This window comes from Penaeus chinensis, chromosome 35, assembly GCF_019202785.1.
Source record: "Penaeus chinensis breed Huanghai No. 1 chromosome 35, ASM1920278v2, whole genome shotgun sequence".
Lineage (NCBI taxonomy): Eukaryota > Metazoa > Arthropoda > Malacostraca > Decapoda > Penaeidae > Penaeus > Penaeus chinensis.
In genome coordinates this window covers 27,154,482-27,166,321 of record NC_061853.1, presented here as the reverse complement: position 1 = coordinate 27,166,321, position 11,840 = coordinate 27,154,482, and the positions used below count along the sequence as shown (strand labels likewise).

At 54.7% G+C, this 11,840-nt stretch overlaps 1 protein-coding gene across 1 annotated transcript; it reads right to left on the bottom strand.

The window, feature by feature from the left end:
• Positions 1-9,246: 9,246 nt before the first annotated feature.
• On the bottom strand, positions 9,247-11,416 carry LOC125044121 (basic proline-rich protein-like; the record flags this gene model as incomplete). The annotated part of the gene is made up of 2 exons (XM_047640571.1): positions 9,247-9,360; positions 9,920-11,416. Coding segments are annotated over 2 exons (1,611 nt in total), but the record flags the coding sequence as incomplete, so codon positions are not given.
• Positions 11,417-11,840: the final 424 nt, after the last annotated feature.

Below are 11,840 nucleotides of genomic sequence, written 5' to 3'. Positions count from 1 at the left end.
GAGAGAGAGAGAGAGAGGAAAGAGAACAGACAGGCAGAGAGAGAGAGAGAGAGAGAGAGAGAGAGAGAGAGAGAGAGAGAGAGAGAGAGAGAGAGAGAGAGAGAGAGAGAGAGAGAGAGAGAGAGAGAGAGAGAGAGAGGGGCAGACTGAGACAGACAGACAGACAGACAGACAGACAGACAGACAGACAGAGAGAGAGAGAGGCAGACTGAGACAGACAGACAGACAGACAGACAGACAGAGAGAGAGAATATTAATATCATATACAAGGCAAACTGGACACATAATCGGAATAAAAAATAGAGAGAAAATTCACTTAATTCTTAAAAGATACTTATTCACATAAATAAGAAAAATACAAGGGATTTGTCAGGCAGAGAAATAACGAATAGGAATGCGCTCATTTTAACAAAGATAATAGTAACTGTTCAATAATTCTTTTGAGAAGAGGAGAGACAAAGAAAGGGAAGCTGATAAAGAAATCACCGAAGATTGTCGAAATAACAAATGAATTTAAAATGTTGGTCTTAAAAAAAAAAAAAAAAAATCTAGATCGTATAAGAAGATAAAGTTATTAAAGTAAATATAGTAAAATATAATACAATCATAGTTAAAATAAGATAAGAGAATAAGTAAATGAGAGAAAACAAAAATGCCAAAAAATATGGAAGAAGGAAACATAGTAAAATATATGAAAAAATAGAAATAAAAGCAAAAAACAAGCAAACAATATATATATATATATATATTTAGAAAGAATGGGTAATTAAATACCTCAGTATGGTAGAGAAATTAGAAAACTATTCTGATAATCAAATCCACGAAAACGTAACTAAAAAAAAAAAAAAAAAAATCTTCAGAACAGTGAAAACTAATGAAAAATTATTGCTTCATATTTCATTGCAAAAATCTTACATTTTCATTGAAACTTTACGGCGCAGACAAGCTCTGTCAGCGTTTCATTTTAAATTTTACCTCCCCAAAAGTAAATTAATAAATAAAAAAAGTGAAAACAAGTATGTGGAAAACTTAATATGAAAGACATGCAAAATGTTGAATATGATGTTGATTTAAATTTACGCGTGTTATAAATCCCCATAAAGTACATTTGGAATATGTGACTTTATCACATATCACCATTCCTGATTACCACGAAATATTATAATGGGATAATCTGATGAAGAATGATATATGACGATGATAAAATAAATAAATAAATAACATAGGAAATCAGTTGCAGGGAAATGTAGACCGTAATTGGGAAATGAAAGCGAACTATTGCACAGTGTTGCATCATTTAGGAAAATATATTAAAAAATTATCTGGCTTTTATCCCCATATGAAAGGTTTACCTGTTTTTAGCGGAAGGGATTAATGAGAAAAGCGAGTAAATATCCAATAACAAAAAAAAAACAACGAAATAAGGAAATAAAGGAGATGATAACAGAAGGACGGAATTAGGGAAAGGGGACGAGACACCCTGTCCAGAGAGGGGAGGGGGAGGGAGGGAGGGGGGGAGGGAGTGGACGACACAAGGACAGTCGAAGGTACACATAAAAAAAACAAAACAACAAAAAACTCAGCTATGTGTGAAGCAGACCTGGTTGTAGTTTTAGCATGTGGCGTTAGAAGAATATAGATGACGTGAATACACACTCAGTAGGGCATTATACATACACACACTCTCTCTCTCTCTCTCACACACACACACACACACACACACATACACACACACACACACACACACACACACACACACACACACACACACAACCACCCATACGCATAATACTGGTTGTTTCAGTTGTAAAATTAAACAAATAAAGTTCTCCTTATCTCCTAGAATCAGATTCCAACCATAGTCCATTTAACATAACAAGAATAAAAAAATATATATATACAGTCCCCGCGCAGAGAAGACTGAAAGGGGTTCGGATTCCCTTAATAGAATTCACGAGACAAATATTGAAGTAAATAAATGAAAAGGACAAACTTCACAACGTAAGATATGCCATCGACGCGCTTCGATCACGCCTTCATCAAAATCGTATTTGATTTCCGATGCAGATTGAATTAAAAGAAGTCGTTTCATTTGTAGAGTTCCGTCTCATCCATACCACTCCTTCGTATCCCCTCGTGTTCACCCCTGCCGGCGGAAGGGGGATGCGAGCCCCGTATGGAGAAAACAGCCCGGGATAATATCGAAATGGTGAATAATAAGTGGGCATGATAACCCGCATACCGTGCCACCTACTGGTTCCTGTTACGGTGGGTGTGGCCTAGCTCGTTCATAGAGGGCAACTGTTACGGCAAACCATTGTTCCTTTTTCTTGTTCGCTTTTGCATTATAGTCTTTTTTTTCTGTTCTCAATATGGGTCTTCCTTCCAAAGCGAGGGCATTCTTGTGGAGGCTATAGTGTTTCTTTTAAGGGTGGAAGAATGGTTGTGTTAATGAGACATGTGTGTCCGCGTTGGGTGTGGCCGTCGGGCTGTGCAATTCACTCTCAACTCTCCTAAGGCCGTGTTTGCCCTCTCACTCTCTCACTACATTCTCTCCTGATTCGCTGTCCATTTTCTCTCGTCGTATCCTCATTTGTTTTTCGTCGATATCGTTGTAATTTTCTGTATTTTTCTTTCTTCATCTCTCCTTTCGCCTTATTGAAATCGACGAAAATTATTCGTGCGGGAGCTTCAGAACCAACTAGTTTCGCCGAGGAGCTTCACCTACGGTCTTGCTGCGCAGTTTACTTTCAGGTCATGTTGTCAGTGAACTAATTTCCATCTTTCCATCTTGCTTGTGTGAACATGTCTTGATTCTGATCTTGAGTTCGCTTAAAGTTACATTTGTCTTGTACCAATGGCGGTTCCTGATGTGAACCTTTCTCTACGTTAAAAGACTTCTCACTTCCAATGCTATTCATTTGATTATTATTCCCATCATCGTGTTTTTTTAAACTATTTCCCCGAGATCCACCTACTTTTACGTCTCGAATTAATACATATAACAACCATGAAAAACATTTATAAAGAGTAACGTAAGACTAGTCCACATCATCAAGCGCCAACCTGTTCCCAGAAATCAGTTCGAAGACAGTTCCTTGTACCTCCCGAGCGTAAGATACAAGAAAAAGAAAACCCTGAACAATTCAAACTCGCCTCCCACTGAACCTAAAGAGGTCGAAGCATCTGAATAAACCAGAAGATAAATTATATAAAAAACACGATTTATTAAAAAAATAAACATAAATAAATAAACGCTTAAAAATGAAAACACGAGAAACCCAAACAGGAAGACAAACCATCCTTCTATCTTGAAGACGTTCTTCAAGAGACAATACGAAGTTCTCCACGGCACCTTTAGGAAGCCTCGATGACCTTACGAGAAAGAAAGACTTCACAAAGGTCACGGAGACGTCCTTAAAGAGGCGAGACAGAGTTTTTTTTAACCCTTTTTTGTAAGTAAAGATCCGCTTCAGGGAGTAAGATGCTCTGGCCGCGGAAGACATCTTCAGGATGAAAAAAGGAGGAGGAGGAGCAAGAGGAAGAGGAAGAGGAGGAGGAGGAGGAGGAGCAGGAGTAAGAGGAGGAGGTGGAGGAGGGAGAAGAAGAAGAGGAGGAGGAGGAGGAGGAGGAGGAGGAGGAGGAAGAGGAGGAGGAGCAGGAGGAAGAGGAGGAGGAGGAGGAGGAGGAGAAGATGAAGAAGAATGAGGAGGAGGAGGAAAATGAGGAGGAGGAGAAGGAGATGAAAATGAGGAGGAAGAAGAGGAGGAGGGGGAAGAGGAGGAGAAGGAGTAGGAGGAACAGGAACAGGAGGAGGAGGGGGGAAGGAAGAAGAGAAGGAGGGGGAGGATGAGGAGGAGGAAGAGGGAGAATAGGAGGAAGAAGAAGAGGAAGAGCAGGAGGAGGAGGAAAAGGAGGAAGAAGAGGAGTAGAAGGTAAAAGAGGAAGAGGAAGAGGAGGAAGAAGAGGAGGAGGAGGGAGAAGAGGAAGAGGAAGACGAAGAGGAGGAAGAAGAGGAAGAGGAAGAAGAAGAGGAGGAAGAAAACGAAGAGAAGGAAGAGTAAGAGTAAGAGTAAAATGAGGAAGAAGGAGACGAGAGACGATGAAGAAGAGGAAGAAAAAGAAAAAGAAGAAAAGGAGGAGGAGGAACAGGAGAAGGAGCAGCAGTAGTAGCAGGAGGAAGAAGAGGAATAGGAGGAAGAGGAAGAGGAGGAGGAAGAGGAAGAGGAGGAGGAAGAGAAAGAGGAGGAGGAAGAGAAAGAGGAGGAGAAGGAGGAGGAGGAAGAGGATGAAGAGGAAGATGAAGAGGATGAAGAGGAGGAGGAGGAAGACGATGAAGAGGAGGAAGAGGAGGAGAAAGAGGAAGAGGAGGAGGAGGAAGAGGATGAAGAGGAGGAGGAGGGCATCTTTTGGGATTCTGGCCAACGCGTGCACAGTTTAGCGGCGGAAAAAGGCGAGGCCCGTTTGGCAAAACTGATAAATGTTCTTCGTCTCGACGTTCAGTGAATACTTTTGTATCTAATGCCGTTGTGCTTAAGCTTGTATTTGTGTTTGTGTATGTGCGTGCGTGTGTGTGTGGGTTTATGTATGTATGTATGTCTGTATATCAATATCTATGTTTGTATATCTACCTATATTATTATCAATCTATTTACCTATATTAATATATATCTATCTACAGATTTTTGTATATCTATTTCCTATCATATTATACAAGATCCATGCTTATCTCGTCAAAACTAATATAATACGCAAGAAAGCTCAAGAAAAGAAGAAAAATGAATACTTCTTTCTATCATCACCTTATCATTTTACTCTTCCCTCATTTTCTCACCTCACCCCCTCTCCCTCACCTCACCCCCCTCTCCCTCACTACACCCCCCCTCTTCCTCACCTCACCCCCCCTCTCCCTCACCACACCGCCCTCTCCCTCACCTCGCCCCCTCTCCCTCACCTCACCCCCCCTCTCCCTCACCCCACCCCCCCTCTCCCTCACCTCACCCCCCCCTCTCCCTCACCTCGCCCCCTCTCCCTCACCTCACCCCCCCTCTCCCTCACTTCGCCCCCTCTCCCTCACCTCACCCCCCTCTCCCTCACCTCACCCCCTCTCCCTCACCTCACCCCCCTCTCCCTCACCTCACCCCCTCTCCCTCACCTCACCCCCTCTCCCTCACTAAACCCCCCTCTTCCTCATTTCGATTTCCTTTTAGCCCCAAAATCACACAGCGTCCCTTTAAAACCTTAGAATCAAACAGCGTCCCCTTAAAACCTTAGCATCAAACAGCGTCCCCTTAAAACCTTAAAATCACACAGCGTCCCCTTAAAACCTTAGCATCAAACAGCGTCCCCTTAAAACCTTAAATCAAACAGCGTCCCCTTAAAACCTTAAAATCACACAGCGTCCCCTTAAAACCTTAAAACCAAACAGCGTCCCCTTAAAACCTTAAAATCAAACAATGTCCCCTTAAAACCTTAAATCAAACAGCATCCTCATAAAACCTTAAAATCACACAGCGTCCCCTCAAAACCTTAAAACCAAACAGCGTCCCCTTAAAACCTTAAAACCAAACAGCGTCCCCTTAAAACCTTAAAATCAAACAATGTCCCCTTAAAACCTTAAATCAAACAGCATCCTCATAAAACCTTAAAATCACACAGCGTCCCCTCAAAACCTTAAAACCAAACAGCGTCCCCTTAAAACCTTAAAACCAAACAGCGTCCCCTTAAAACCTTAGCATCAAACAGCGTCCCCTTAAAACCTTAAAACCAAACAGCGTCCCCTTAAAACCTTAAAACCAAACAGCGTCCCCTTAAAACCTTAAAATCACACAGCGTCCCCTTAAAACCTTAAAATCACACGACGTCCCCTTAAAACCTTAAAACCAAACAGCGTCCCCTTAAAACCTTAAAACCAAACAGCGTCCCCTTAAAACCTTAAAATCACACAGCGTCCCCTTAAAAACTTAAAATCACACGACGTCCCCTTAAAAACTTAAAATCAAACAGCGTCCCCTTAAAACCTTAAAATCAAACAGCGTCCCCTTAAAACCTTAAAATCCCAAAGCGTTCCCTTAAAACCTTAAAATCACACAGCGTCCCCTTAAAACCTTAAAATCACACAGCGTCCCCTTAAAACCTTAAAATCACACAGCGTCCCCTTAAAACCTTAAAATCACACAGCGTCCCCTTAAAACCTTAAAATCAAACAGCGTCCCCTTAAAACCTTAAAATCACACAGCGTCCCCTCAAAACCTTAAAATCAAACAGCGTCCCCTTAAAACCTTAAAATCACACGACGTCCCCTTAAAACCTTAAAACCAAACAGCGTCCCCTTAAAACCTTAAAATCACACGACGTCTCCTTAAAACCTTAAAATCAAACAGCGTCCCCTTAAAACCTTAAAACCAAACAGCGTCCCCTTAAAACCTTAACATCAAACAGCGTCCCCTTAAAACCTTAAAACCAAACAGCGTCCCCTTAAAACCTCAACACCAAACAGCGCCTTACAATCACACAGCGTCCCCTCAAAACCTTAAAATCAAATAGCATCCCCTTAAAACCTTAGAACCAAACAGCATCCCCTTAAAACCTTAAAACCAAACAGCGTCCCCTAAAACCTTAAAACCCGTTTTTTCACAAAATCCAGGGCTCAGCGAGGGCTTGCGGCGGCCGACGTGCAGACTTACAGCATATCGTCTCTCTGTTCTCCTTATCCAGCGTTTGCAAAATTCGTTCGGGTTGTGCAAAAGGGCTTGGCAATCCGTGTCACATTTGCAATGAACGTCAGGATATTTGTTGTGCAGTATCTTGCAATTATTCTACTTTTCTGAGGAGGTTACTTGGAGGAAAATATATTGGGTATGATTAGACTAGAGAGAGAGAGAAAGAGAGAGAGAGAGAGAGAGAGAGAGAGAGAGAGAGAGAGAGAGAGAAAGAGAGAGAGAGAGAGAGAGAGAGAGAGAGAGAGAGAGAGAGAGAGAGAGAGAGAGAGAGAGAGAGAGAGAGAGAGAGAGAGAGAGAGAGAGAGAGAGAGAGAGAGAGAGAGAGAGAGAGAGAGAGAGAGAGAGAGAGAGAGAGAGAGAGAGAGAGAGAGAGAGAGAGAGAGAGAGAGAGAGAGAGAGAGAGAGAGAGAGAGAGAGAGAGATAGAGAGAGAGAGAGAGACGGATGCTAATTGGTCATTAAGTATTAACGCCTCGGAGTGATAGGTAAAAAAAAAAAAAAAAGGAAAATCACCGATCAGATAAGACGAGGCTGAGACGCCGCGCCATTATCAAATAATTACACGAGGCGGAATTGATGAGGCGGATTAAGCTGGTGATCAGAAAGTGGTGACAGTAGCTACTCGGGCAGGAGGGAGGGGAAGGGGGGGGGGGGGTGCAGCGTGGGCGTGGCGGGTATGAGGGCGAGCGGGAGAGCAGTGACCGAGAAGATAAATAAGACAACGGCATTTGGTCCTTACGCCGCCCGTGGCCCCCTTATTCCGACCTCCCCCTCCTCTTCCGACCTCCCTCCCCTCCCCTTTCCTTTCCTCTCCCTCCTCCCCTCCCCTCCCCTTCCTCACCGCCCTCCCTTACCTTCGTCTACGACCTCCCTACCTCGGGCTATCCCTTACCAATGGCTAGCCTACCTCATTACCGGGCTATCTTTTTACACATCGCCAACTCAAGTAGTCACTTAGCGGACGGACTTCATACCATAAGTTAGTGAGCTTGCCGTAACGTCTAAAGTCCTGTCTCAGTGACATGACTGCGCATCGTTCCAAGCGTTCCTCCAGGCTATCGGGATACTACACGGAAGCTACACGGGATTCGTCACGAGGCAAACACACACAACAAACGGACAAGAGAACCACAGCTAACAGGAAGCACGAGATGGGAAGAACAACAACAACAAAAAAAAAAAAATAATCCACTCGACTTACGGAGACGGACTTTGCATACGCGCGAGTCCTCTCTCCGAGTCTCTCCCAGGGAATTTTACAGTCACTTTGTTGATATTCAAATGATTGCCAATATTAGTCAGAAGGAAATGCTTTTGTGTTTGATTGATATCGTAATATTCTTACTAATTGTTTGCCAGTATTAGTGTAAAAGGAAGTGTCTTTGCGATGGATTGCGATTATATATATATATATATATATATATATATATATATATATATACACACGATTGAATGATTAGTCAATAATATATATATATATATATATATATGTATATATATATATTATTGACTAATCGTACATACATTCGTTTTTTTCTGCAATCAAGCTTTCGAATATTTTCTCTCAAAAACCTGATTTGCGATTAATTGATATTGTCATTCATTTATTAACTATTCGCACATTTATTCTCCCTTTTCCTCCAGTCAAGCTTTCTACAGTGTGATATAGCTTTTATTGATTATTTGCATTCAGATATAGAATTCACTGACTATTCGCACTTTGATATATTCTTTTTTACTGACTATTCCTATTTTGTTATATTTTTTTTATTGACTAATCGAATTTTTATGTAGTTATACATTGTTATATATAAATTTTTGTTATCCGCATTTATTCTCCCCTTTAATCTTTCTACCCGAACATTCTGAAATAGTATTAATTAACTATTCGCCGTTTGATATAGTTATTCTTATTAATTCTTCCCACATTTTTTTCTCCCCTTTTCCTCCTCCAATAAAGCTTTCTCCTCGAGCATATTCTCTCGGACGCAAAGCCAGATCGGCAGAGGAACACACCCACAGCATCCAGTGTGCGTACGAGAATACCAAAATCCACGGAGCGGGCGCGGTAGGCATCGGGGCGGGGGAGAGCGTGGGCGGTGGGCGGTGAAGGAGGGAGGGAAGGGGGAGGGAAGGGGGAGGGAAGGGGGAGAGCGTGGGCGGTGGGCGGTGAAGGAGGGAGGGAAGGAGGGAGGGAAGGGGGGAGGGAAGGAGGGAGGGAAGGAGGGAGGGAAGGAGGGAGGGAAGGGGGAGGGAAGGGGGAGGGAAGGGGAGGTGGGAGCGTGGGTGATGGGCGGTGAGGAAGGGATGGAAGGGGGAGGAAGAGCGGTAGGAGGAGCGTGGGCGGTGGGCGGTGAAGGAGGAAAGGGAAGGGAAGGGAGCGTGGGCGATGAAGAAGCAGGGGGGAGGGGGGGAAGAGAAGGGAAGGGAAGGGAGCGTGGGCGGCAAAGGAGGGAGAGAGGGGGACGGCAGCAGAGAGCGGGAGAACAGGGCATAACGCCTGCAAAAGAAGAGTGCGGGTGAGTTCAGCAGGTGACAAGGTGGGAGGGGTGAAAGTCTCGCTGCTGAGGAGTTAGGGGAATGTAAACTTGTCTGCAAGTATCGCTGGGGCCACGGCAAACCAGGTCGCGGATCGGCGCCTAACGTGATGTACAATGTTAACGTACATGAGTTTGGAAGGAGGGTGTGTGGGAGGGGAGGGGAGTGGAGGGAGGGTGTGTGGGAGGGGAGTGGAGGGAGGGAGGGTGTGTGGGAGGGGAGTGAAGGGAGGGAGGGAGGGGAGGGGAGTGAAGGGGGGGGGGGGGGGGGGGGGGGGGGGGGGGGGGGGGGGGGGGGGGGGGGGGGGGGGGGGGGGGGGGGGGGGGGGGGGGGGGGGGGGGGGGGGGGGGGGGGGGGGGGGGGGGGGGGGGGGGGGGGGGGGGGGGGGGGGGGGGGGGGGGGGGGGGGGAGGGGGGGGGGGGGGGGGGGGGGGGGGGGGGGGGGGGGGGGGGGGGGGGGGGGGGAGGGGGGGGGGGGGGGGGGGGGGGGGGGGGGGGGGGGGGGGGGGGGGGGGGGGGGGGGGGGGGGGGGGGGGGGGGGGGGGGGGGGGGGGGGGGGGGGGGGAGGGGGGGGGGGGGGGGGGGGGGGGGGGGGGGGGGGGGGGGGGGGGGGGGGGGGGGGGGGGGGGGGGGGGGGGGGGGGGGGGGGGGGGGGGGGGGGGGGGGGGGGGGGGGGGGGGGGGGGGGGGGGGGGGGGGGGGGGGGGGGGGGGGGGGGGGGGGGGGGGGGGGGGGGGGGGGGGGGGGGGGGGGGGGGGGGGGGGGGGGGGGGGGGGGGGGGGGGGGGGGGGGGGGGGGGGGGGGGGGGGGGGGGGGGGGGGGGGGGGGGGGGGGGGGGGGGGGGGGGGGGGGGGGGGGGGGGGGGGGGGGGGGGGGGGGGGGGGGGGGGGGGGGGGGGGGGGGGGGGGGGGGGGGGGGGGGGGGGGGGGGGGGGGGGGGGGGGGGGGGGGGGGGGGGGGGGGGGGGGGGGGGGGGGGGGGGGGGGGGGGGGGGGGGGGGGGGGGGGGGGGGGGGGGGGGGGGGGGGGGGGGGGGGGGGGGGGGGGGGGGGGGGGGGGGGGGGGGGGGGGGGGGGGGGGGGGGGGGGGGGGGGGGGGGGGGGGGGGGGGGGGGGGGGGGGGGGGGGGGGGGGGGGGGGGGGGGGGGGGGGGGGGGGGGGGGGGGGGGGGGGGGGGGGGGGGGGGGGGGGGGGGGGGGGGGGGGGGGGGGGGGGGGGGGGGGGGGGGGGGGGGGGGGGGGGGGGGGGGGGGGGGGGGGGGGGGGGGGGGGGGGGGGGGGGGGGGGGGGGGGGGGGGGGGGGGGGGGGGGGGGGGGGGGGGGGGGGGGGGGGGGGGGGGGGGGGGGGGGGGGGGGGGAGGGGGGGGGGGGGGGGGGGGGGGGGGGGGGGGGGGGGGGGGGGGGGGGGGGGGGGGGGGGGGGGGGGGGGGGGGGGGGGGGGGGGGGGGGGGGGGGGGGGGGGGGGGGGGGGGGGGGGGGGGGGGGGGGGGGGGGGGGGGGGGGGGGGGGGGGGGGGGGGGGGGGGGGGGGGGGAGGGGGGGGGGGGGGGGGGGGGGGGGGGGGGGGGGGGGGGGGGGGGGGGGGGGGGGGGGGGGGGGGGGGGGGGGGGGGGGGGGGGGGGGGGGGGGGGGGGGGGGGGGGGGGGGGGGGGGGGGGGGGGGGGGGGGGGGGGGGGGGGGGGGGGGGGGGGGGGGGGGGGGGGGGGGGGGGGGGGGGGGGGGGGGGGGGGGGGGGGGGGGGGGGGGGGGGGGGGGGGGGGGGGGGGGGGGGGGGGGGGGGGGGGGGGGGGGGGGGGGGGGGGGGGGGGGGGGGGGGGGGGGGGGGGGGGGGGGGGGGGGGGGGGGGGGGGGGGGGGGGGGGGGGGGGGGGGGGGGGGGGGGGGGGGGGGGGGGGGGGGGGGGGGGGGGGGGGGGGAGGGGGGGGGGGGGGGGGGGGGGGGGGGGGGGGGGGGGGGGGGGGGGGGGGGGGGGGGGGGGGGGGGGGGGGGGGGGGGGGGGGGGGGGGGGGGGGGGGGGGGGGGGGGGGGGGGGGGGGGGGGGGGGGGGGGGGGGGGGGGGGGGGGGGGGGGGGGGGGGGGGGGGGGGGGGGGGAGGGGGGGGGGGGGGGGGGGGGGGGGGGGGGGGGGGGGGGGGGGGGGGGGGGGGGGGGGGGGGGGGGGGGGGGGGGGGGGGGGGGGGGGGGGGGGGGGGGGGGGGGGGGGGGGGGGGGGGGGGGGGGGGGGGGGGGGGGGGGGGGGGGGGGGGGGGGGGGGGGGGGGGGGGGGGGGGGGGGGGGGGGGGGGGGGGGGGGGGGGGGGGGGGGGGGGGGGGGGGGGGGGGGGGGGGGGGGGGGGGGGGGGGGGGGGGGGGGGGGGGGGGGGGGGGGGGGGGGGGGGGGGGGGGGGGGGGGGGGGGGGGGGGGGGGGGGGGGGGGGGGGGGGGGGGGGGGGGGGGGGGGGGGGGGGGGGGGGGGGGGGGGGGGGGGGGGGGGGGGGGGGGGGGGGGGGGGGGGGGGGGGGGGGGGGGGGGGGGGGGGGGGGGGGGGGGGGGGGGGGGGGGGGGGGGGGGGGGGGAGGGGGGGGGGGGGGGGGGGGGGGGGGGGGGGGGGG